Source organism: Oryzias latipes, chromosome 11, assembly GCF_053564925.1.
Source record: "Oryzias latipes strain Hd-rR chromosome 11, Olatipes_Hd-rR_3.1".
NCBI lineage: Eukaryota > Metazoa > Chordata > Actinopteri > Beloniformes > Adrianichthyidae > Oryzias > Oryzias latipes.
The window spans coordinates 500,310-525,171 of NC_136247.1; the positions used below are offsets into that span (position 1 = coordinate 500,310).

General features: G+C 43.6%; 1 protein-coding gene across 7 annotated transcripts in view; it reads right to left on the minus strand.

Moving 5' to 3' along the window:
- adcy2b (adenylate cyclase 2b (brain)) overlaps positions 1-24,862 on the minus strand; it is a 110,786-nt gene that overhangs the window by 37,724 nt on the left and 48,200 nt on the right. For all 7 annotated transcript variants that reach the window (XM_078954517.1, XM_078954515.1, XM_023960300.2 and 4 more), the window contains 7 exons: positions 21,516-21,648; positions 19,060-19,236; positions 18,942-18,982; positions 18,771-18,851; positions 15,451-15,520; positions 15,133-15,230; positions 14,623-14,707 (listed from right to left, as the gene is read on the minus strand). In XM_078954517.1, the coding sequence (XP_078810643.1) occupies positions 14,623-14,707; positions 15,133-15,230; positions 15,451-15,520; positions 18,771-18,851; positions 18,942-18,982; positions 19,060-19,236; positions 21,516-21,648 (685 nt within the window). The remainder of the gene's footprint in view (positions 1-14,622; positions 14,708-15,132; positions 15,231-15,450; positions 15,521-18,770; positions 18,852-18,941; positions 18,983-19,059; positions 19,237-21,515; positions 21,649-24,862) is intronic.

Below are 24,862 nucleotides of genomic sequence, written 5' to 3' on the forward strand. Positions count from 1 at the left end.
ATCCTCCACAGCTTTTTGCAGATTTTAAAGTTTTTAGACTAATTTAATAAAATACAATATCTGATTGCTAAACTAAAGTAAACTAAAAAAAACTAAACTAAACTGGGCATCCCTGATCTTAGACCCTCTTCGATAAGAAAAAACACCTAAAAATACAGATTCCAGGAAAAATGTCATGATTACGTATGACGTGGCAAACCCAGATGCTGGAACCCGGAAGAAAACTCAAGGCAGATTGTAGTTCCAATAGATTTAATGGTTTCTCAGTGGTATAGTATTGTTCATAGGCAGGAACGATGACGTCAGTATTCTTGCCGATACTGGTGGCGTTGGAATAGAATCCGAAGCGGGGCGAATGGTCTCCGATCCCGAAGAGGTTCTTTGACTGGAATCTTGAAGGTCAGTACGGCGACAGACAGGAGCGTGGCATGGCATGATGGAAACAGGATGGATAGAGCTGCTTGCGTTGAGGCTGGACCAGGTGGATACTCATGATGATGAAAACCTGAGAGACAAGACGAGGTAAGTACGAGGACAGACTTGAGCCATAAGACTTAGCTTAAGGCGACCAGACATATGCTCCGATTAGGAGTAATGAACTGGCGATGAATTCTGGGGTTTGATCTCCTTATGAAGGCTGGAGCAAGATGAGGTGAGTATCCACAGCTGGTTCCAATCAGCAAAGCAGAGAGGGGAGGGGGAGAGAAGGCTACCAGAGGCACCATGACAGTACCCCTCCCCTTAACGACCGCCTCCAGGCGGTCAAGGGCGGCAATCCGGGTGAGCCCAATAGAAGTCCTCGATGAGGGAACGGTCCAGAATCAAGGAACAGGAGATCGGTTCCTCTGGACCGTAACCCTCCCAGTCCACCAGGAACTGATATCCCCGAACCCGGCGTCGGACATCCAACACCCGACTGACAGTGAACGCCGGGGCGCCGTCGATGTTACGGGCAGGCAATGGGGAAGCAGACAGCAGGCACAGAAAACTCTCCTGAAAGGGCTTGATTTGAGATTCCGTGGAAGGAGGGGTGTACCTTAAGGGCTGCAGGGAGCCACAGACGGACACAGGAGGGACCCTACACCATCTGCTCGATGGTGTAGGGTCCGATCTAGCCTGGAGCCAGCTTGCATGATGTAGCCTGGATGGGGATGTTCCGTGAAGAGAGCCAAACCCTCTGACCAGGCTGGTACGTAGGCCCCACCACCCTGCGTCGATTTGCGGTGCGGCAGTTGCTCTCCCTGGTGCGCAGGGGAGCTGCCCTGGTCTGGTGCCAGATACTTTGGAATGGCTGGAGATGGTGCCGAACCGAGGGCACTGCCAAATCGATTTCCTGGGTCGGAAAAAGAGGTGGTGAGTACCCGAGGGAGGCCTCAAACGGAGACATCTCCGTGGCGGAAGATGGGTGATTATTGTGGGCACATTCGATCCAAACCAGGAAATTGGCCCAGTCTGAAGTATTTTGAGCTGCCAGACAACGTAGAGCGGCCTCCAGCTCCTGATTTGCCCTCTCAGCCTGCCCGTTAGATTGTGGGTGATAACCGGAGATCAGACTAACCGTGGCCCCAAGAGCGGAGCAAAAGGCTTTTCAGACCTGTGACACGGAATTGAGCACCTCGGTCAGACACAGTGTGCTTGGGGATGCCATGATGACAGAAGACTTTATGAACGAGCACATCCGCCATCTCAGTAGCTGTGGTAACTGTGGGAGAGGAACAAATTGAGCAGCCTTGGAAAAACGGTCTATGATTTTGACAACAGTGTTGTCTTGAGAAGACGGTAGTCCAGTGATGAAGTCCATAGCCACGTGAGACCATGGACGACAAGGTTGTAATAATCCAGCGGGAGGGGAGTTGGAAGACTTGGAACGGGCGCAGATGGTACAGGCCGAGATATACTCCCTAACATCACGTTCCATAGCCGGCCAGAAAAACAGACGCCTGAGGAGGTTCAAAGTTCTCTGGACTTCTGCATGACATGAACTACATGAAGCATGCCCCCAGGTTAGCACATCTGGACAGAGAGATGATGTGTGAGTGTCTTTAGGATCGGGAGGGTGATTAGGCTCCTTACCTTGTGCTTGAAGAACCCGTGTTTCAATATCCCAGGTTAGGTTCCCCACGATGCATGTGGGAGAGATGATGGGAGCATCGACCTGGTTTTCATTTGAGCTGTATTTTCGGGAAAGGGCATCTGGCTTCAAGTTACTACTGCCTGGTCTGTAGGTGATGGTAAATAAAAACCGGTCAAAAAAGAGACACCACCGGGCTTGGCGGGAGTTCAATCTCTTTATGATCTGTCCATACGATAAAGGGATAGCTTAGCCCCTTCCAACCGGTGGCGCCCTTCCTCCAAAGCAAGTTTAATTGCTAACAACTCCCAATTGCCCAAGTCACAATTTCATTCTGCGGATGAGAGCTTGCGGGAGAAGAAGGCACGCAAATGGCTTTAATTTGCCAGAAGGGCTCTTCCTTTGGGACAGGACAGCTCCAACTCCGGAATCGGAGGGATCAACTTCAACTATGAATTGTTTCTCTGGGTCAGGCTGAATGAGGATGGAAGCAGAGACAAATAGTTTCTTAAGTTTTTCGAAGGCTGATTGAGCCTCAGCACTCCGAATGTAGGGTCTGTTGACGGAGGTAAGTTGCGTGATGGGAGCTGCGATACTACTATAATTTCAAATGAAATGACAACATTGGTTGTCATTTCATTTGAACGGTCGAGTGAACGCTGGCGCGGCTGGCAGCCGCTGCTCCCTGGATACTACGACTCCAACCAAACTCAACTAACAACTACCAGCAATGTGGATTACTTTCGATATTGTGTGGATTTTACTCACCTGGATTATCCTGTCACTGGACCAGCAATTTTTGACAGCACTACTACAATACTCCGCTGACAAACTTGCTAACCTCCGGAACTCTCCGCCCGAGCCACCGCCATTAGCTGTACTACAGCATCCGGACATCTTATACGTGCCCCGCCGGAGATACTCTCATCAAGGATCACGTCGGAGCTTCCATTACAACAACACCAACTCCATCAAGTCATTCTGGTCCTCTGCTCGCCGCCCATCGAGACACACCGGTCGCCATGCTAACCACAACGTCCTAGCTCCTCTTGTTCCCTCGGCTAACACCACGGCTAACAATCTCCCCCGCATATCTGTCAACTTCGGTCTTTTGAACATTCGCTCCCTCGCAACCAAGGGAGATCTTGTCCAAGATCTCCTCGTTAATCACAAGCTGTATTTCATGTCCCTGAGTGAAACATGGCAAAATCCCCTGGATTTCACTCCACTGAATGAAGCCACGCCGCCGGGGTTTGTTTACATTGCCAAACCACGTGATTCGGGCCGCGGGGGTGGTCTCGCAATGATCTATCGCGAGAACTGGAAGATAGCACCTGTGCCGGCTCCTGTGTTTGGATCCTTTGAATCTTTAGTATGTCAATTCTCTGGACCAATCCCAACTATTGTTGCCACCATCTATCGCACGCCTAAACCCAATAAGGAATTTATCTCTGACTTTTCAAATTTTTTGACACACCTCTCCCTACTCTCACCAAACATAATACTTCTGGGTGACTTTAATATCCACATGGACAGAAGTAATAATTTAGCTACCAAAGATTTTATATCCTGCTTGGACAGTTTTGGTATTCATCAACACATCACACTTCCCACCCACATCAAAGGACATATTTTGGACCTTGTCTGCTGATGAACTTGTCTCACATTATAATGACAATCTCCGCAGCATCCTGGATATCCATGCTCCGCTCAAAACCAGAATGGTCTCATTTTCTCTCACTGCTCCCTGGTTCACTCCCTCCCTCAGACAACTTAAAGCTAAAGGACGTGGACTGGAAAGACTCTACAAAAAAACTGGTCTCTCCATACACAGGGACATGTACATCAGCCACATCTCCCACTATAAGGACTCCATCTCTAAAGCCAAGTCAGCATATTACTCCCCTTTAATAAACTCCCGTGAAGGGAATTCTAAGGCCCTGTTTTCCCTCTTTTCCATAACACACAGCCTACTAACCAACTGCCACCCCGTCTGTACACCTCTGACTTCTGTGACACCTTGGCTTCCTTCTTCAGCTCAAAAATAGAAAACATCCATCAGGAACTATTAGTAAATCCTGACTCAGATCTAGCTCCCCCATTCCTGTTGGACCCACATCACTCATTTTTATCATTTTCTCTACCATCAGTCAACGAAATCGCTGAGCTAATTAAACATTCTAAATCCTCGACCAGTTAACTTGATCCACTTCCTACAGCTTTGGTTAAAGCTACTCTTTCCTCCCTGTCCCCCTTCATCACCAACGTGATTCAGTCCTCTCTCACCACTGGAATTGTTCCCTCTAGTCTCAAAAAGGCTGCTGTCACCCCTATACTCAAAAAAACAGGATTAGATCCCTCGAACCTCAACAATTTCCACCCCATTTCTCAGAATAACCTTTATGAACAATTCCAGTCTGGCTTCCGTTCCCTTCACAGCACAGAAACGGCTCTTCTAAAAATCTCCAATAACCTCCTCCTTGCTGCTGACTCCGGCCTACTTTCCATCCTCCTCCTACTTGATTTAAGCTCAGCCTTCAATACCATCTCCCACACCATCCTCCTAGACAGAGTATCCGCCATAGATGTCACGTCACAAACATACCTCTCAACTGGTTTCACTCTAACCTCTCTGGTCGCACCCAATTTATTCAATTAAAACAGTTCACTTCTCACACAGTTCCTGTCACTACAGGTGTGCCCCAGGGCTCCGTCTTGGGACCTCTGCTATTTATCATTTACCTTCTCCCTCTTGGTCAAATCCTCCGTAAATACAAAATTCACTTCCATTGTTATGCAGACGATACTCAGCTTTACGTCTCCACAAAGCCTAATTCCTCTTTACCTCCCACTTCCCTCACTGACTGCCTTCTTGCAATAAAATCCTTGTTTACTACTAATTTCTTAAAACTAAACAACGATAAAACTGAACTTCTCCTGATCGGCACCAAATCCATTATAAATAGCATCCAGAACTTCTCCATTCCCTTTGAAACCTCTTCCATTTCCCCCTCCCCTCAGGTTAGGAGTCTGGGTGTCATCCTCGACAGCACCCTCTCCTTCACTTCACACATCAATAGCATCACCCGGTCTGCCTATTTCCACCTTCGCAGCATCCGTCGACTTCACCCTTCCCTCAGTCCGCATTCCACAGCCGTCCTAGTGCACAATCTTGTCACTTCCCGCCTGGATTATTGCAACTCCCTTTTTTTTGGGCTACCACAAAAAATTCTATCAAAATTACAGTATGTTCAGAACTCAGCTGCCAGAATAATCTCTCAAACACCTTCCACCCAACACATCACACCTGTTCTGCAGCAGCTCCACTGGCTACCAATCACACACCGGATTACATACAAAATACTTCTCCTGACCTTTAAATCCATCCACAACCTTGCTCCATCATATCTTTCAGATCTTGTTCATGTTGCCACACCCACCAGTACCCTCAGATCCTCCTCCTCCCTTCATCCGAATGTCCCCACTGCTCGCCTTGTCACTCTGGGGGGCAGAGCTTTCAGCTGCTCTGCACCCCAGCTCTGGAATTCTCTACCCCCTGACCTCAGAAACATTGGCTCTCTGTCACAATTCGCCAAGAAACTGAAAACTCATCTTTACCAACTTGCCTATTTCCCCCCATAACTTCCTATTTCTGGCCTATCTAAATCTATATTTTATTGTGCATTTTATTGCTTTTATTTTCACTTTTATGTACAGCGACCTTGGGTTCCTTGAAAGGCGCCTAACAAATAAAATGTATTATTATTTATTACTATTAAGTTTGTCGAAGGCTGATTGAGCCTCAGTACTCCGAATGTAGGGTCTGTGCGTGATAGGAGCTGCGATACTACTATAATTTCAAATGACCCAGCGATAAAAATTAGCAAACTCTAAGAACTGTTGGAGTGTCTTCCTGGTATCGGGAGGTTCCCAACTGGAAACTTCAGCGACCTTAGCAGGGTCCAGGGAATGTTACCTGCCTCGATAATAAAACCGAGAAAAGAAACCGTAGATACATGAAATTCGCACTTTTCACCTTTAACGGATAACGGATTCTCCAACAGGCCGTCCAAAACAAGATGTAAATGATTAGTGCGTGAATAAAGGAAGTGGTCGTCAAGGTAGACAAACACGAAACTGTTTAGAAAGTCCCGGAGGACGTCATTTACCAGGTGTTGGAAGACTGCAGGGGCGTTGGTGAGGCCGAAAGACATAACAAGTTACTCGAAATGCCCTAAAGGACTATTAAATGCAGTCCTCCATTTGTCTCCTTCATTTATACGGACCAATTGGTGCGCATTGCGAAGGTCCAACTTAGAAAAAAATCCGGGCTTCTTGGACAGAATCAAAAGCGGAACTAATCAGGGGAAGGGAATATTTATTTTTGACAGTGATCTTGTTAAGGTCACAAAAATTTATACAAGGTCGCAGAGATTTATCTTTATTCTCCACAAAAAAGAGGCCTGCGCCTACCGGAGAAGAAGAAGGGCAGATGTGACCTGACGCAAAGGCCTCTTGGATGTACTTTTCCATGGCAACTTTCTCGGCTCTGGATAAATTAACCAGCCTGCCTTTAGGTAAAGAAACACCGTTAAGCAGTACAATAGAGCAATCATAAAGCCTGTGAGGGGGAAGAGCCCAAGCCTTAGCCTTACTGAAAACGGCCTTTAAATCATGGTAACAGGTAGAAATTTAGAAACGTCGATTTCTTCCAAATCAAAACTCTGAGTGGGTGGAAAAAGAAGGGACAACAGACTTGAGACAGTTAGCCATACAGTAATTACTCCAACTAGTGATATGATGATTTTCCCAATCAAATTGAGGATTATGATTGCGAAGCCAGGAAAACCATAGAATGATGGGAGATTGGTGAGTCTAAGTAATGAAAAATTGTATGAGTTCATGATGGTTACCAGAAGTTTGAGTCGAACCGGTTTGGTGCGATGAGTGATACAGGTGAGAGGCTGACCACCAAGTCCGGCAGCTTCAACTGGTGGATCCAAAAGTTCTGTGGGGAGATTTAGCTTGGCAACAAGGATATTATCAATAAAACTTTGTTCAGCTCTAGAGTAAATCAGAGCTATGCACTCATGAACCTCATTATGAGGGCATGACTTGACAGGAACATAAAGAAAATTTTCATCCCTTTTAGATACGGATCTTTCTGCCCGCTGCCTGTCTTCTAGCTGGGGTTCTGGTGTTTAAATGAGGCAAGCATTGATAGACGAGGTGTCCTGATTGACCACAATAGTAACAGGTACCTTCATCTTTGTGTTTCTCTAGGCGATTGCGTTCCACCTATCGTTCCCGAAGCCGGATGTCAGAACGCAGAGCTGCGGAAACAAGCTCTTCAAATGAATTAGTCTCTGGTTGCAAACACAAGTGATCTTTGATAGTTTCATTTAATGATTGATGGAAGATGCCTTTTAAGGCTATGTCCGGCCAACCCACTTCCCCAGCGAGTATTCTGAAATCTATTAAATTATCACTTACTGAGCAGTTGCTTTGCTTGAGGTCTAATAGTCGACGGGTTGCTTCTTCCTCCTTGGGTGGTTAAAAACCAGTCTGAATTCACCAATAAAACGGTCAAATGGAACTTGATAAATGGGATTAGATGTCGGTGTGGCAGGCAGAGGGCCACTTGATTGAGATCACCTGGCACACCAGCTGCTTCATTAGCAGAGGGCTGATAAAAGCCCACAGAGACCTGCTGCTTTCAGGTGGGAAGGGTGCAGCAGCTGTTCAGCCTTTGGCTGTGTGTAGGGCCCTAACCATAGCCGGGTAGCTTTGTGCTTTGTTCACCTCCAAGTTGCTGCCACACCATTCTTATTGTTATCACTGTGTAGATCGCAGGCAGTGTTTGGCCGCTCATGCGACTCCTGTGGAGAGTCCTCTTAAGCTGCGGGAGCAGGTATGTGTGTGTGTTATGTTATACTTGGTTATTTGTGTTAATTTACACTTATTTTGTAGGTGCCGCTGTTTTGTTTCCATTGTTTGTTTCATCCCTGCTCTGCCCAACCCGGTGCACCGTGGTCCAAGAGCGGTGCCACGGCCAGCATTTCTGGGGATCGTGTGTTTGCTCCATACAGAGTGTCAGTGACTGCTGTCCATCCACGCACTGGCGAGTGGCGTGACGGAGTGGGATTGAAAGCTATTGGAGCGAGTTCCCCCTTCTGGCCTTCTATCGCCCCAAGCACAACCAGGGCCCAGTGTCCCACCACCTTGGACCGGCGTCGGTTACGGCCACTGGATGCAAGGGGCATGACATTGAGCCGGGTGCGCCGCCACAGAGAGCGCACAGCTTGGTGCAGCTGACTTTGTGGGCTGGGCATGATCGCCCTTATGGTTTGGTTGACTCTTTTGGGTATTTTTTTAGAATAGGAATTTTAGCATAATTTCTAATAAAGGTTGTCTATTTCTTTAAAAGCACAGTCTTGGTTTCCTGTGTCGGAGAGTCCTGTGCTTTTGGTTTTTAGTTTTCTGCTGGCGGCTTTCACTGGGGAAACCATAATGCCACATCAGGAAGGCTTGTGCCCACTGTAAAGCTTTGTTTCTTAGTGAATTAACAATCAGAGTTATTTTGCTGTGGTCAGCTTGATAATATCTAGATGCTTGCTGAAAAATAAGTTGGCATTGAAGGAGGAAACCTCTGCATGATTCTACGTCACGGTGGAAAGGTTCAGGTTGAAGCCGGAGGTTCTCTTGACTCCAAGCTGTAGCGGAAATGTTTGGGTTGCTGGAAACTGGAAGTGGAGCGGCAGTTGCCGCGATAGCTGAGTGTTGTCCTGTTAATTCCATTAAAGTCTGTAAGATATCATCGAGACTTTGAAAAAAGTCTTGCTGAGCCGTGGCCATCTGGGTTAAAGTTTCTGCTTGGCGTCCCAGAGCAAATCCTTGTTGTGTGACTGCTAGGCGGAGTCCATCTGGGTCAGCTGGGTCTGGATGTTTGCCAGTTCATTCTGTCATGATTACATATGACGTGGCAGACCCAGATGCTGGAACCCGGAAGAAAACTCAAGGCAGATTGTAATTCCAATCGATTTAATGGTTTCTCAACAGTATAGTATTGTTCATAGGCAGGAACTATGCCGTCAGTATTCTTGCCGATACTGCGTGGTGTTGGAATAGGATTTGAAGCGGGGCGAATAGTCTTCTATGCCAAAGAGGTTCTTTGACTGGAATCTTGAAGGTCAGTAGGGCGAGAGACAGGAGTGTGGCATGGCGTGATGGAAACAGGATGGATAGAGCTGCTTGCGTTGAGGCTGGACCAGGTGGATACTCGTGATGATGAAAACCTGAGAGACAAGACGAGGTAAGTACGAGGACAGACTTGAACCATAAGACTTAGCTTAAGGCGACCAGACATATGCACCGATTAGGTGTAACGAACTGGCGATGAATGCTGGGGTTGGATCTGCTTATGAAGGCTGGAGCAAGATGAGGTGAGTATCCACAGCTGGTTCCAATCAGCAAAGCAGACAGGGGAGGGGGAGAGTAGGCTCCCATAGGCATCATGACAAAAAAAAAGGAAAAACCTCAGAGATGTCCACGTGAAGGAGGGATCCTCACCCAGGATGGATAGGCAATGTACCAGGACTGTTAAAGAAGAATTGGCTAATCCAAATCTACAACTACCAAATAACAACATACTCAAGGATATAATTAATAAGTTTGTGTTTGTGTATCTTATCCTGATATCCTGATTTTCTCACCAGACCCAGACACTCATGTGCAATACGTCAGAGCCATCCTACAGCATCTCCTGGAGAACCAGCTGTATTGTATGGCTGTGTCAAGGTCCAGGCTGTTGTGGACTGTCCTGTTTCCACTGGGGGTAAGCAATTCCAGTTTCTATAGAGACTTTATCAGGGGCTTTGGTGGCATGGCTGCACTTCTGCATAAATTAATTTCCCAAAGGTTCCCTTTGTCTGGAATGAGGGGGCCAGTAAGGCTTTTTCTGAACTCAAAAGACGTTTCTCTTCCGCCCCTATTTTGGTCCACCCAGACAACTTCAAACATTTAATTGCAGAGGTGGATGTGTCTAACTCTGGGGAAGGGGCTGTGTAGTCTCAGAGAGCGTCTGATCATAATCTGCTTGCCCTGCAAGTATTTCTCCCGCAAGCTCACTCCTGCAGGAAGACATTAGGACATAGGGAACAGGAGCTTGTAGTAGTCAAGCTAGCTCTCAAGGAGTAGCGGCATTAGTTGGTGGGTGCACAGCAGCCATTCCTGGTCTGGACTGACCACAAAAATCTGGTGAAGACTAAAGCCCCGTCAGGCATGCTAGACTTTTGTCTTTGAAAGGTTCCACTTCACACTCTCCTATCAACCAACTGCAAGAAAGCTAGCAGCAAGGTACCCTGTCTTGTCAGCACCAGAAGGAGGAGGAGATCCAGGATTTTGGGGGTAAGGTCACTCTCTTGCCTCACAAGATGGTTCTGGGAACCACTTGATGGATTCTTGAATGTAGGGTTAAATCCGCCATGCCTGATCCGTCTACCCATTCCACTGTTTGTCCTTCAGGGTTTCTGTTTGTTCCTCCTAGTCTCTGTCCTCTGTGCACCAGTGTTAAGGTTCCTCGTAAACACCCCCCCTTGCTGGACTCGCTACAGCCTTCGTCTGTAACCTTCAGATCTTGGTGTCACATGGCTATAGACTTTATCACAGGACTTCCCAAATCCAAAGGTAAAATCATTATTCTGACAACTGTAGACAGATTTTTTTAAGTATGTTCATGCCATTTCATTGCCAAAGCTTCCGTCTGCCAAAGAGTTAGCCATAATAATCTCTCAACGTATGTTTCATCTGCACAGACTTCCTGTAAATCACCTCCGACAGAGGTCCTCATTTTGTGGCAGCCTTTTGGAAGGAGTTCTGTGGATTTCTTGAATCAAGATCAGTTTGAGCTCTAGGATCCATCCACAGACTCATGGCCAAGTAGAGTGCTACAACCAGGATCTGGAGACTACCCTGCAGGCCATGTGCACAAAGAAACCCCAACACATGGTCTTCTCAACTTCCGTGGCCAAAGTATTCCTAAAATGCTCTGGTCAGATCATCAGGCTTCTCCCCCTTCCAAGCAGCCTATGGGTACAAGCAGCTTTTGTGAGGCGCTGCTGGCACATTTGGAGGGTTTTTCCTGGAACATTTACTGAGGAACCAAGAGAGGCTGACCACCGTGGCTAACCACAGACAGGTTACTGCCCCAGAGTATAAGGTTGGAGCAAGAGTATGGTTTTCTGATTCAATGAAGTTCATTGTGTCTATAAGTTCTATTAAGCACTTAAATTATTTTTTTATCAGACACTGGGTTTGTTTTGTGTAAAACCTACCGACATGTTTCGGCGGAATGCCTTCCACCTTCGTCAGGGTCGTCATCAGATGGTGGCGTGTGACGTCTTTAAAAACATCATGGACACAGAACAATATGAAAAACAAATGAATGAGATGCTTCAAGACCGGAACACCTATGAGGTCCTGAAAAGAGACCCCACAGAAGCAAAGAAGAGAAAACTCAAGACCATACTCAAACAGTTACAGGAGGAAAAGAAAATAGACAAACAAACCTATAACCATCTCATACCAACAGCCAGCATCATCCCCCGGATCTATGGCACTCCAAAAATACACAAACCTGGAGCACCACTAAGGCCCATAATAGACAGCATGGGATCAGTAACATACAACCTATCCAAATTCATCGCAGATATTTTGAAACCCCTCCTAGGAAACACAGATTACCATTGTGAAAATGCAAAACAGCTGGCAGAAGAACTCAAAAACACAAAGATGGAAGCAAACGAGATATTCATTTCACATGACGTAATATCATTATTCACTAGGACTCCAGTAGAAGCCACACTACAAATAGTGCAGGAACAGTTAACAGCAGACAAATCACTAAGGAAACGCACAAACCTTACAGTTAATGACATTACACAACTCCTCCAGTTAATTACTACATCCACGTATTTCCAATACCGCAACACAATTTACAGACAAAAAGAAGGCTTTCACATGGGCGACCCACTATCAGCCACAATGTGCAGCTTTTTCATGGAGGACCTGGAAAAGAGAGCAATAACATCCGCACCAGAGCACTGCCGTCCAACCTTGTGGAAACGCTACGTCGACGACATTCTGGAAAAGATCAAAGCAGGACACACGCAGGAGATCACAGACCATTTGAACACGATGGACGATACGGGACAAATCAAATTCACACATGAAGAGGAAAAAGACAACTCCATCAACTTCCTGGACATCAACATCAGACACATGGAAAACAAAGACATAAAAATAAAAGTACACAGGAAACCAACTCACACAGACCAATATTTATTATGGACCTCAGAACATCCTACCACTCACAAAATATCTGTCGTAAGAACCTTGTTTGAGCGTGCAGAGCTGGTAACGGACGGGGAGGACAAAACGGAGGAGAAGAAACACATAAAAAATGCACTAACCAGGTGTCAATATCCTCAATGGGCCATAAAAAAGGGACAAACACAGGTGGAGCAGAGGAAATGCAAGGAAGTAGAGAAGGAAAAACTGAGGAAAAAACCAGAAAACAAAGGAATGGTTACATTGCCATACATCAGGGGAATCACAGAACGCATCCAAAGAGCCATGAAAAAGCATCACATCAGCACCCCAGTGAAACCGTATAAAAAACTCAGGCAACTACTGGTTCACCCAAAAGATAAGATTGAACAAAATAAAAAATGCAATGTCATTTATGAAATCCCATGTCACACCTGCAATAAAACATACATCGGAGAAACAGGACGCTCCTTCATCACAAGAAAAACAGAACATCAAAAAGAATGCGAAAAGGAAACAAACAAAATACTAACAAGAGCCAGACGACAACAGGCAGTTCAAGAAAACATGAAATCAGCCATAACGGATCACTGCAAACAAGAAAACCATATCATGGACTGGGAAAAGGCCAAAGTCCTCCGCACCGAAGACAACAGACACCGCAGATGGATCATGGAGGCGGTGGAGATCAGAAAACGAGCCCACACTTCCATGAACCGGGATGAGGGGGCTTTCCTGCTCTCTCAGACCTGGAGCAACATCCTCCAGAGAAAGACGGACATCAAGGGGCGGAGTCACTTGTCAAAGTTTGACAGGTGACTCCGCCTCAGTCACAAATCAGCTGTTTTTAAAGACGTCACACGCCACCATCTGATGACGACCCTGACGAAGGTGGAAGGCATTCCGCCGAAACATGTCGGTAGGTTTTACACAAAACAAACCCAGTGTCTGATAAAAAAATAATTTAAGTGCTTAGTATGGTTTTCTTCCACCAACATGCCACTAAAAGGGGGTTCCAAGATCGGTCCCTTGTTCATCCCCAAGATCATCAACCCTGTGGCAGTTAGGCTGGATATCACTTCCCCCCTCAGGATCCATCCAGTCTTCCATATCAGTAAGCTGAAATCTCCAAGAGACTCACCTCTCCAACCTGCTCTAGCACCCCGTCCTGCACCTCGTCTTGTAGATTGTGGTTTAGCCCACATCATCAGGGAACTACTTGCTTCCAAGAGGGTTGACTGAGGTATACAGTATCTGGTATATTGGGAGGGATGGAGTCCAACAGCTCACCAGTGGATGCCAGAGCGCTACTTTCTCAACCAGGACCTGATCACCCGCTTCCATGAGGACCATCCTGACTAACCCCGTTGTCCGTCTGGGAGACGAACTTAGGGGGAAGGGTTATGCCATGTTCTGCCTGTGATGTGTTATTTCTCAGTCTTTTTCTTTGACTTCTGTGTAGTGTGGCTGTGACACTTTCCATTCCACGTGGAGCCTGTTAAGCAGTCACAGCTGCCTGAACTCTAGTAATACGTCACAGTGTATTTAAAAACGAACTCAATTGGAGCCTTCAGTTCCGGCTCATTCTGCTTCCTGTTATGTGTCATAGTTTCCTGAGCTCTGATACTTTGTTTACGGATTCAGTTGGTGGTTAAATCCTTTGGACCCTTCTACAAACAAGCCTCCCTTCACCTGCTGGGTTTCCTCTTGTTTGCCAAACTGTAACAATGGCTGTCTGCCATTGTCACAGACAATAAGTATTGATAGAGGGATAACCTTTTTGCTTGATGTTTTGGGTCTTCGAGGAATGTGCATTGATAATTTAAATGAGTTTAAATCAATGCATGTCTTTCTTTGGGCTGTTTGTTCGGACAGTGAGCTTTGAGAACCAGGGTTGGGAAACACGGCGCTACCTCAGAGACTCCTCCAAAGGCAAGGTTCACAAAAATGAAATGAGACCTCACCCAGCATTCTTAGTTTAAATGTGTGAAATGGTTAAAATACCTAAAGATCTAAGAATGGATGGCAGGTAAGGTAAAAGGGGATTTGATGTACAAGAAGGACTGAGACAATTTAGAATCTCAAAACAAAACAGAACCTCTTGACCTCTGAGATGGGGTTCCCCAAAACTGGAGCAATGCAAGCTCTATTTCTGTTACCAGGGAAAAGACAACTTTGAGTATCGTCACAGGAAGACCAAATGAGAGAAATCCACACCAACTCACCAGAATGTGACTGGCAAAGCAGAGAAGCAGGATCAAAGCCAGCAGCAGGAACGACAGACCAAAGGAGATGCCCAACACAGCAGTTCTGCAGCAAAAACAGCCTTTACTTTAACATTAATGTCATAGAGTCCAGTTCCTTTTTAAATAAGACCTGCAGTTAACTTAGAAGTCAAAGGTTTTCATGGAAACATTTTCTATGGAAATGTTTCTGTAGGACAAATGGTCAGATTGATGGATCCTAACCATAAAGGGCTGGAGAGTGGGAAATAATGGACTGAGCTTAAGAGTAAATTAAACATGGAAAGTTACTTCTTTGGCTCTACGAGGCAGTAAGTTAGCATAGCAGGGATTTCTCTCCTAACTGTTGAAATGGCGCCACCCTTTGATTCCCCTTGTGGTCCTCAGCAGCCTTTTCATCTCCTCTTAAACGGTCTGCCTCTTTTATTTCAGCCACAGTTGGAGGCTGCTGGTGCTGCCGTAGTGGCATAGTGTTAATCCACAAAAACTTACTTGGGTAAAACGAGAATCTGCACAACGAAGATGCAGCAGAAGATGAAGCAGGCGCAGGTGACATAATACTTAAAAGCAGGTAAGGTGGTGGACCTGTACTGTTGAAAGAAGACAGTTACAATTAAAGCTGACAGGTATTGCTTTCAGCCACCTCCGTAGGAGAGTGAGGACACTGTTTCAGTATAGAAAGGAGTATGACTGGCATAAGTTTGTGAGGCCTCCATAATGAGCTCTTTATCATTTATACATGCATTATTTTAAATCGATTTGTTTCCCAAGTTAGCAGTGCTGGCTGCTGTTTGGTATGCATTTGCCTACCTCTTTCTCCAGACCTTTGTTGTGAAAGAACAATGAGATCCTCTGGATATCTTCCGACTTAAGCCACTGTCTATAGTTCAAACAGGAAACACAGATGGGGCAGAAGACCACAAGTCATTCCTCTGGTTAGCTTTAAAACACCTTGATTAAGTAGGCGGTGTTGTTCTTATCTTGCAAGGATCTATGTATGTGTATGTGTGTAAGTTACTTGTGTTAATTATTAACTTGCACCTACTATAGCAGGAACTTCACAGTGCTTTCAAATAGTGAGTGAATGTGATACAGTTTTTCAAAATGTATCACCTATAATTAATTGAATTAATTAATCTATTTTTAATCAAACCAAATACGTTTGTGGTATTTTCAATTAAATTTCTGCCATTATGGCACAGTAAATGATCAAAATACCCACCTGGCAATCAAGTGAATGTTTTGCCCCGGCTCCTCACAGTACTTAATAATAATAAACTTAACAGCTAATAATACAGTCCCTATAAAATGTATTGCACTAATGATAAACTTTTTTTTTTTATAAAAAGCGCTACTCATACTTTCACAGCTTGAAGTGCTTAAAACTAGCCACTTCCTCAGTCTCATTAGCCAAAGCCTGTCAGTCCATATGCTACTTTCCAGCTTACTTACGGCAAGTTCTTTGCCTGTCTGTCTAACCGCCTGCCTGGATCCTTTAGTTGCTGCTCAATCGCGGTACCGTCATTCTTATAAAAATATATTTAATAGAATCAAATAAACACAAAGAAAAAAGTATTTTATGATCTTTCATATTCCTAACTTCTCAGTGTTTTATCTGTTTGGATGAACACAGAGCTGATATCCTGGAGTTGGAAAATGTTGTTAGATCAGTTAATGAGGGCAATTTCCCACGGCACACTGGACCATCTACCACGGCACACTAGTGTGGCGTGGCACACTGGTTGATAAACACTGATTTAGACCCACTAGACAGTGCACTGAACCTTTTTTCTTCAATGATTTGTGATCATCCCTGGTGTCCATGGATTACATGAAATCTTTCCACCTTTATCCACCTTTGTCATGGTAGGGAGAACACATCAATGTAAGGGTGGGGTCATTTAAGATAGCACAAGGGTTAAATTGCTGTCAATCAAACTGTCGCAAAGATGCTCTTTTTGAATTAATGAGCCTTTGTGATGTCACAATGTGACCTTTACTGCTATTTAGGGCACGAGCACGTAGTGCAAGGACGGTATTGTATCTGTAAGGTTTATTTTTCTCTTTCTTCAGACAAGAGTCGCCTTTTTGAGGCCTTTAGCACACCTGAAAACCCACCATATTTTGCACATGCATCAAGAGTCGCGAAAAATTTCGGATTTTATGGGAGACCGACATGGGTGCACAAAAATGGCTCAATAGCGCCACCTACAAAATTTGTTTTCGCGAGTATGCTTTAACGTACAAACATGATCTGAACAGCGCAGGTTCATCAGATGGAAACCTGCAAAAAAGTCTCCTGGTACCAAGCTGTCACTCGCACAGGAAGTCTGCTATATTAATGTCAATTTGTCATTTTTGCTGTATTGTGGTCATTTACAGGCCTCGTACTAGAATGAACTTCTGCACATTCGTTGTCCGATCTCACTGAAATTAAATAGATTTGATGAAGCTACCATTCTGAACCCATGGATGTGACAATCTTGGACGAGCTTCAAAGCGCCACCTAGATATTGAAAAACACAGTTTTTGTCGCATTCTGCCCTGTCTTATCTCTTTGCTTCGTCCGACTTGCATAAAATTTAAACTGGAGATTCTCAGAAGGGTCTTCTCTCAAAATCTGCAGTTTCATGTGTGTACACCCTAGGGTGACTGCATAAGTCCCCCCGAAACAGAAAGTGTTCGATTGCGCTTACTCATAAAATAAAAATTCATAGAAAATCCGCCGTTTGTCTCAGGAAGCTAGGATTTCATGCCTCCTCCTTGGGGCACAACACCTGCTGCTCATCTCCACAATCAGCACCTCCACACCTGCTGGCCATCACAGACCATTTATTCCTGAGGAGGACCTCCAGCCAGCGCCAGATTATTGTTCACCCTGTGGTAACAAGTCCTTGGCTTTGAACAATCCTTTACACCCAAGAGCAACTGAAATAACGTTTCCATCTCTTTCCAGTCTGCCTGCCAAGTCAAATTAAACAACTTAACTTCTACCAGTTTGTGTCTGCACTTGGATTCAGTTATCCACTCCCCTCTCCCAACAAGATGCCTCTTATAAACTCTACCTTTAATACAGCACACTATAGGGTCTACAAGAAACTTCATTACTGGATTTTGCTTAGGAAATTTTGGACTGAACAAATATTTTTATCAGAACTTCTGTTTAGGTTATCAGGACCAAACTTTCCCAAATTATAGCCATTTATGAGCTACTATTTCTTAAATATCTTCAGAATTTAAAAAATTACAGGTGTATTTTGAGATAATTTTACATCAAAAAAGTAAAAGTTGTTTTTAAGGTAAAACTACGAACACCTATTTTTTTTTTTTAAATTATCATTCGTATATCAACACCAAACTTTAGAAAAATGTAGGGATCTGTGTCCTACTGCCTTCCATATGGGTAACAGATGAATTTTAAGACAATTTTATTCATCACAAAATCTGTGCTAAATCCATCTAGACTCCAAACAAATATTTTTTCATTGTAACTTATTTTTATTTTATGTATTGTTAATTTCTGAAAATTTTATTGTGTTTTGTGAAACATAGTGAGCACATTTGTGAGAAACACTTATTATACATGTGTGAAACATTTAGTGTGCATGTGTGAAACACAACTTGTGCATTTCCAAATTAATATTGCACGTTTGCGTAAAATTACAGTTGTGAATCAGAGCGTGTGTATTTGTGAAACAGGTTGTGTTCATTTCTGATTATTGAGACTGAATTAAATCCATAGTTATGGTCTCATGGATACAGCAGCATTTTTTTTTAAATAATGAAACCTTTTTTTTAACTTATGTATTGTACAGTTTTGCAGCAATACATTGTTTTTGTTGCAATTGCTGTTTGCTTTGTTTATGGTTTATGTCATGCAGTGGATTTCCTTTCTTCCTCTTTTTTTCTTTTTGAAAATTAAAACTTAGTAATAATATGTGGAAACGAAAATCAACATTTTGATGCAAACCTGTGTGACTTCCTTTCTTACTTTAATGCCGGGTCCCTTGATTTATGCTGAACTACATTGTCCTGGGAGTTGTCACATGGACTTCTTTGTAGTTTTGGGCTTATCTGTGCTAATACAGTGCTGCTGCTGTTCACAGAAGGTGGATAATGGTGATGCTTACTTCTGTGAGTTGATACCGTCAATAGTGCGGATCATTCGTTCATTAAGTTCCTCCTCAAACCTCCTCCTCTGAGATTTCGATCTTAATAAAAGAAAATAGGGCAGGTTTAAACATGCCGCAGTGTTCTTGTACATTTGGAAATGTTGATGCATCAAATGTTTTCTGACCCACCTCTCTCCTCTCTGGAAGTGGTACTGACCCAATGGAACATCCTGAACCAGAATATAAGTCATAACAGAGTAAAGGCACTTGATTCAAGTCACAGAGACAGTGGAATAAGTTAACTCACAGACGTGTTGATCTTGCCATTGTTTGTGGTCATGCTGTCTCGCTGGTGCAGATTGGCAAAAGGTTTGGCAGCTCCCCAGGATTCTAGATACCGAGTCATCCTGACAGATGCCCTCATCTTACCACCATCCAGAGAAGGTCGGGAGCACAACCCAACCAATGGGCTGAGCCGCTCCGTCTAACAACAACCAGAAATGGATCATATTAGTGAAAATAAAAATAACTTTTTGAAGTCTGAAACTCAATACCTTTGTGCATTCAGGACTGTGGGAGAAGTGTTGCTGTTTGGCCGAGAAAGTACACAAAACCATTTGTGGTTCAGACAAGTCCAATATATCCTCTAAATCTGTTATAAAAGCTGCGTCTCATCAAAAGAAGCAGATTGATATACAATGGTTTTTCATTTATTGCAGGTGTTCTTAAAATAACTTGATCGCGAAAGCGTAAAGTTTTTTGTTTTTTTTTACAATCATTAGAGAGATTTTAAGGTTGTAAAAATCTACACACTACACATTTTATACACTTTTCTCAGACAGACCTTGTGATTTTTTTCTTATTTTCATAGAGACAATAATAAAATTATCCTCTAGTTTGATTTTTGTCTTTATTATTCCGATTGTAGGTCATTACTGCACTTGCTTTGCGTCATGCGTAGACGGTGTACCAGAGAAGGCTTTGGAGCATAAACAGGACCGCCTGCTCCATCCATGCGAAGCACGTCTATCGCCAGAGCAGCCGGACTCATAGCTTTGTGTTTGCAGGCACGGGAGGGTGTTTTGTTACGGATGAGACTTCGGACCGCAGCCCATCTGGCTGCCCTACACGAGTGAGCTGCCGGACTCAGGAGAACCATGTCTCCCAGAAGAACCGTTTCTCCAAGCAGAAGAGCGGATTTGGGATGGCGAGTAAGCTAGCGGAGGCGGCTGTTGAAATCACAAATGCCGCTCCGCACAGTCCTTAGAAACCATATAAAGAATCCAGTGGATTGTGTTACAAGTCGTGTCCAGACAAAAATAAGGCTGATATTATTCTCACATATTTACGAGCAAACAAGCATTGCCCGCATGGATTTTAACTATATCCAGAGCTAAATGTTGTTTGCACGTATTCGCCTAAACCTGGGTCCTTCCGGCCAAGAATAAAGCACTGGCTACACGGATTTGGAAAATTTGTGCCATTTGTACCATTAGGGTATTTTAGATAGTTCTGCATATATAAAATGTATTTATTCCGACTTAAAGTGTGTATTGCGTTTTGTTATAATCTGTTAACGTTTTTCATTTCATTTCTAATCCGATCTTTGATCCAATCAAAGATATTTTGCACATGTAACCGCAGCTATTGTCGTGCCATGGTAAGTACAGCATGAAGTATTTGTCAGGGAAATTAAAGGCTAGAAAAAAAAAACATGACAGAGTGTTTTCTGTTTAGAATTTTTCCAATCCTTTGAATTTTCTTTTTTTTTCTTGAACCCTTGATTTTCAAAAATGCAAAATTTTACATCCCAAAATATTATTTTCTATCTTAAACATTTCAGAGACTCAACATTTCGATGGCCCAGAAATTCGATATGAAAAGATTCAATGGAAAAATCTTCACTTCTACTTTCTCACCAGAATAATTAGTCAATCTAAGAACACATCGATATTCAGCCCATAAAATCATGACACCTACGTCACACTCAGCATTTGCTACATTCTATTTAAGGGCCAAAAGGACCGCCACAGGGGCCCTCCAGCAGTAGAGAGCGGGGGGGGGTCAGGCAGGAGTACAGAGAGAGCAAACCCCAGCTATGCCAGAACAGTCCCCCCGTCGTACCCAGGGCCCCAACTTAAATGACTCAAAAAACTCTATTCACTTTGGTGAGAGACTCATTAAAACTCGAGTTAGTAAAAGGAAACAAGTTTACCATCACAACTGTAGATGGTTCTGCAAGTGAAAAAAGTGTCCAAAAGAAGAAGAAAAGCCCTCTCTGATCATTTTTAAGGAGGCTTCTTAGGCAAATTATTGCAAAACAGGAGATATTTTGCATCTTTTCCAAAACCAAAAGATCCAATTGCCAAAGGGGTTGACATTCAGAGCCACATGTGGAGCACCTAACATGTTTTATGGTACCAACTGGTTCAGAGGAGAGTTGGATCTCCTGAATGTTTGGGGCCATACCCTTAAATGTCAAAAGAAGATTCAGGGAAAGGCTCTTCAAAAACAATCAGAGGTAATGACCGTTAAAATGTATAGTTTATTATTTTTTACTATTAGAGATGTTTGTATGTCTGTTTGTAGGTGGAGGTTGTATAACTATGCTGTTTTGTTGGCTGCAGTTCCAGTTTTGCTCATTTTTTCGAAAGCACACGACCTCAATAAAGACAATACTGCTGCCCCTCACACTATAACATAGATGAAAGCATTTTGTGCACACTGCAGCTAGTGTCTAACATGTGAGTGATGACATCAAACCTTTGGGTTGATGACCAAATAAGTGACCACCCCATGCTCCTTCAGGTAAGAGTCTCTGGTCTGTCCGTCTCCAGGCTCCACCTTGTAGAAGCCGTTGAGATGTTCCAAGGTCACTGAAGAAATGTGGACTCTCCTAGAGTAAGGTAGGTGGACACATAATCAGCAGTGAAGGGCTTACGCCATCCAAACATTGATACCTTGATATAAAATAACCTCTGTTTCATTTTTGTTAAACGTAAACATTGAAAGAGATGAAACAGTCTTTTTTTTTTTTAAGTTTTTTTAATCAGACATGCTTTCAGTTGCCTTTCAGTAAGCACAGAACAAGACAAACCATTAGCCGTCCAGTGAGACAAAATTGTGTCTCCAGAGAGCTTGTTTTCTGAGATGACACACCTAGCCATTGGCTAAAATGTGTGTGCTTGTTACAATGCCAGAACAGAAGACTCTAATGGCCATACAACAAATGAAGAGCTGCTTGATGAAATGAGGTTGCCATCATTTAGTCTGATGCATGTAATGGGTAGAATTAGAAAAGAGCTTGAAACAGACTCAGTATATGAGAACAGACTGTCTGGTCTCTGTACTAAAAGAGTCAGTGGTATGTCATTTTCTAGTCCTGAAATTTAAAGTAAAGGCACACAGGACTACAAACAACAGCAGCACAGCTATTGTTTTCAACATGGTAACTGTTAATATCTTATTTGAGTTAACCCTGCAAAACATCTTAATTTTTGAGATCCTCCTTTTTATTCTTCTGCATTCTTTTAGGGTTTTTAAACCCCCACAGGGCTCAGCTACAATACTTAAGTAGACTCCAGCTAATTCTTGGTTTGGTTTTCAAAGAAATGAAGCTGTTTTATGCTCACTGCAAAGCAGAAAAACCTTCAAAAAGTAAGACTTTCAGAAAACCAGCAAAAAAGATCAATCAAACTTTATTGGTTATACTTCAGGTTAAATGGTTTTCCATCAACTCTTAACCTGAAAAACTTTTTATAGCTTTTTTAATAAACCATTTTTGGGCTCATTAATACATTCATATAGTCTTTTTGAAATGTTGCTTTGTTAGTTCCTCCATCTTCGTAACCCTTGTGCTTTCCTAGGCACTTTAACATTGGGAGTTGGGTCATCTAGACCCACTAGACAGTGCTCTGAACCTTTTTTCTTCAATGATTTGTGATCTTCACTGGTGTCCATGGAATACATGAAATCTTTCCACCTTTATCCACCTTTGTCATAGTAGGAATAACACGTCAGTGTAAGGGGGGGTCATAGGATAGCACTAGGGTTAACCCACTATGTCTTTTGCAAGGTCACAGGGCTGCTGGAGCTTTTCCCAGCAACTCTTCGGCGAAGGCAGGGTACAACCTGGACAGGTCGCCAGTCTGTTGCAGAGCCACACAATCACTACCATACACACTCACATGCACACCTTTGAATCATTTTTTTAGGATTGTGGGAGGAAGCCAGAACCCAGAGAAAACCCATGCATGCACGGGGAGAACATGCAAACTCCACATAGAAAGTTCCCAGACAAGTACTGTCTTCAAACTGAGAGGCGAGAGCGCTAACCACTGTGCCATTGTGGAGCAGTTTTGTTATTTGTCAATGTTCAATTTTTAAAGCGGAATTGAATTTTATTCTGCTAATTCATCAGTTATCTGAGTGGTTAGGGCAGCTGTTGTTGCATTTGTGTCACTGTTCAGCAATACTGACAACCACTTTAGTAGACACACCTGTCCAACTGCTCATTAACGGAAGTTTCTAATCAGCCAATCACATGTCAATGTGCTCAAGGCATTTAGACATGTAGACATGGTCAAGACCGAGCATCAGAATGGGGAGGAAGAAGGCAGATTGAAGTGAATCTGTATGTGGCATGGTTGTACAAGCAGACGGACTAGTCTGAGTGTTACAGAAACTGCTGATGTGTTCCGTCGTCTAATGGCTAGTTCCAGTAGGTTGAGGCACCATGTCATAAAGCTGGAATCATCTCACAATGGTTTCTCGAACATGGCAATGGACTCGAATGGACTCCACAGTCCCCAGATCTCAACCCAACACGGAACGGGAGATTGGCAAAGTGCGGCTGCATCACAAAGCTGCAGCAACTGTGTGATGCTGCCATGTTAATATGGACCAAATACTCTGAAGAATGTACCTTGTTGAATCTATGCCACCAAGAAGTAGGGTAGTTCTGAAGGCAAAAGGGGGTCCAACAAAATACAAGCAAGGTGGATCTGATAAAATGGTCAGTGAGTGGATGTTCAGCTTTCCTTTATTTTTAATTGTTTTTTTCTTTGTTTGTTTTGTGTTATTTATTTAAGTCATTTGAGCCTTATCTCCATTGCAATATTACACCTCAAATTCTGGTTTGTTTTCTTTCTTTATGAAACAAGGTAAAAGAATCAGAAGAGAACTTCAAAGTGTAAAAGTATCTCATTGTTTCAGCACCTGCAGTGAACACATTTGGATGCAACTCATCCAGGACGGTATATCATTGCAAGCTGTGGCAAGAAGGTTTGCTGTGCCTGTCAGTGTTGTGTCTAGAGCATGGAGGCACTACCAGGAGACAGACAAGTACATAAGGAGATGTGGAGGAGGCCATACCCTGCATCAGGACCGCTACCTCCTCCTTTGTCAGTGTTACTTCCTAATTGGACAGTTTGATTACACAGAAGTGTGATTGACTTGGAGTAACATTAAGTTATTTTGGTGTTTCCTATATCTTTTTTAAGCAGTACATTGTGCCACTTTGTCAGACTATGTAACATTTGTTACATTTTGTAATATTTTTTTAGTGGTGCTTGTTTCAAATGTAGCTTGAACTCTTACTGTATGCCACCCCTACAGCACACCTCAGCACTGTCTTACAGCCCTCATACATGTCCTGTACTTCTCTAACTTACTTTTCTGTCACTCCAGACTTCCTCATACAATACCACAGTTCCTCTCTGTACACCCTATCATAGGCTTTCTACAGATCTACAAAGACACACTGTAACTTTCTCTGACCTTCTCCGTACTTCTCTATCAACATCCACAAAGCAAATATTGCATCTGTAGTGCTTTTTCTTGGCATGAAACAATGCTGCTGCTCACAAATGTTCACTTTCTGTTCTTAGTCTAGCTTCAACTATACTCTTTCCCGTAACTTCATTGTATGGCTCATCAGCTTTAGTTGTGTGTAGTTGACACATCTCTGCACATCTCCCTTATTCTTAAAAATGGGCACATTCACATTAACCTCTATTCCTTAGTTATCTCACCACCTAAGACCCTGTTGAACAACCGATGATGGATATATGTCCTGGATACCAAACCTGCCCATCACCTGCTCATCATTA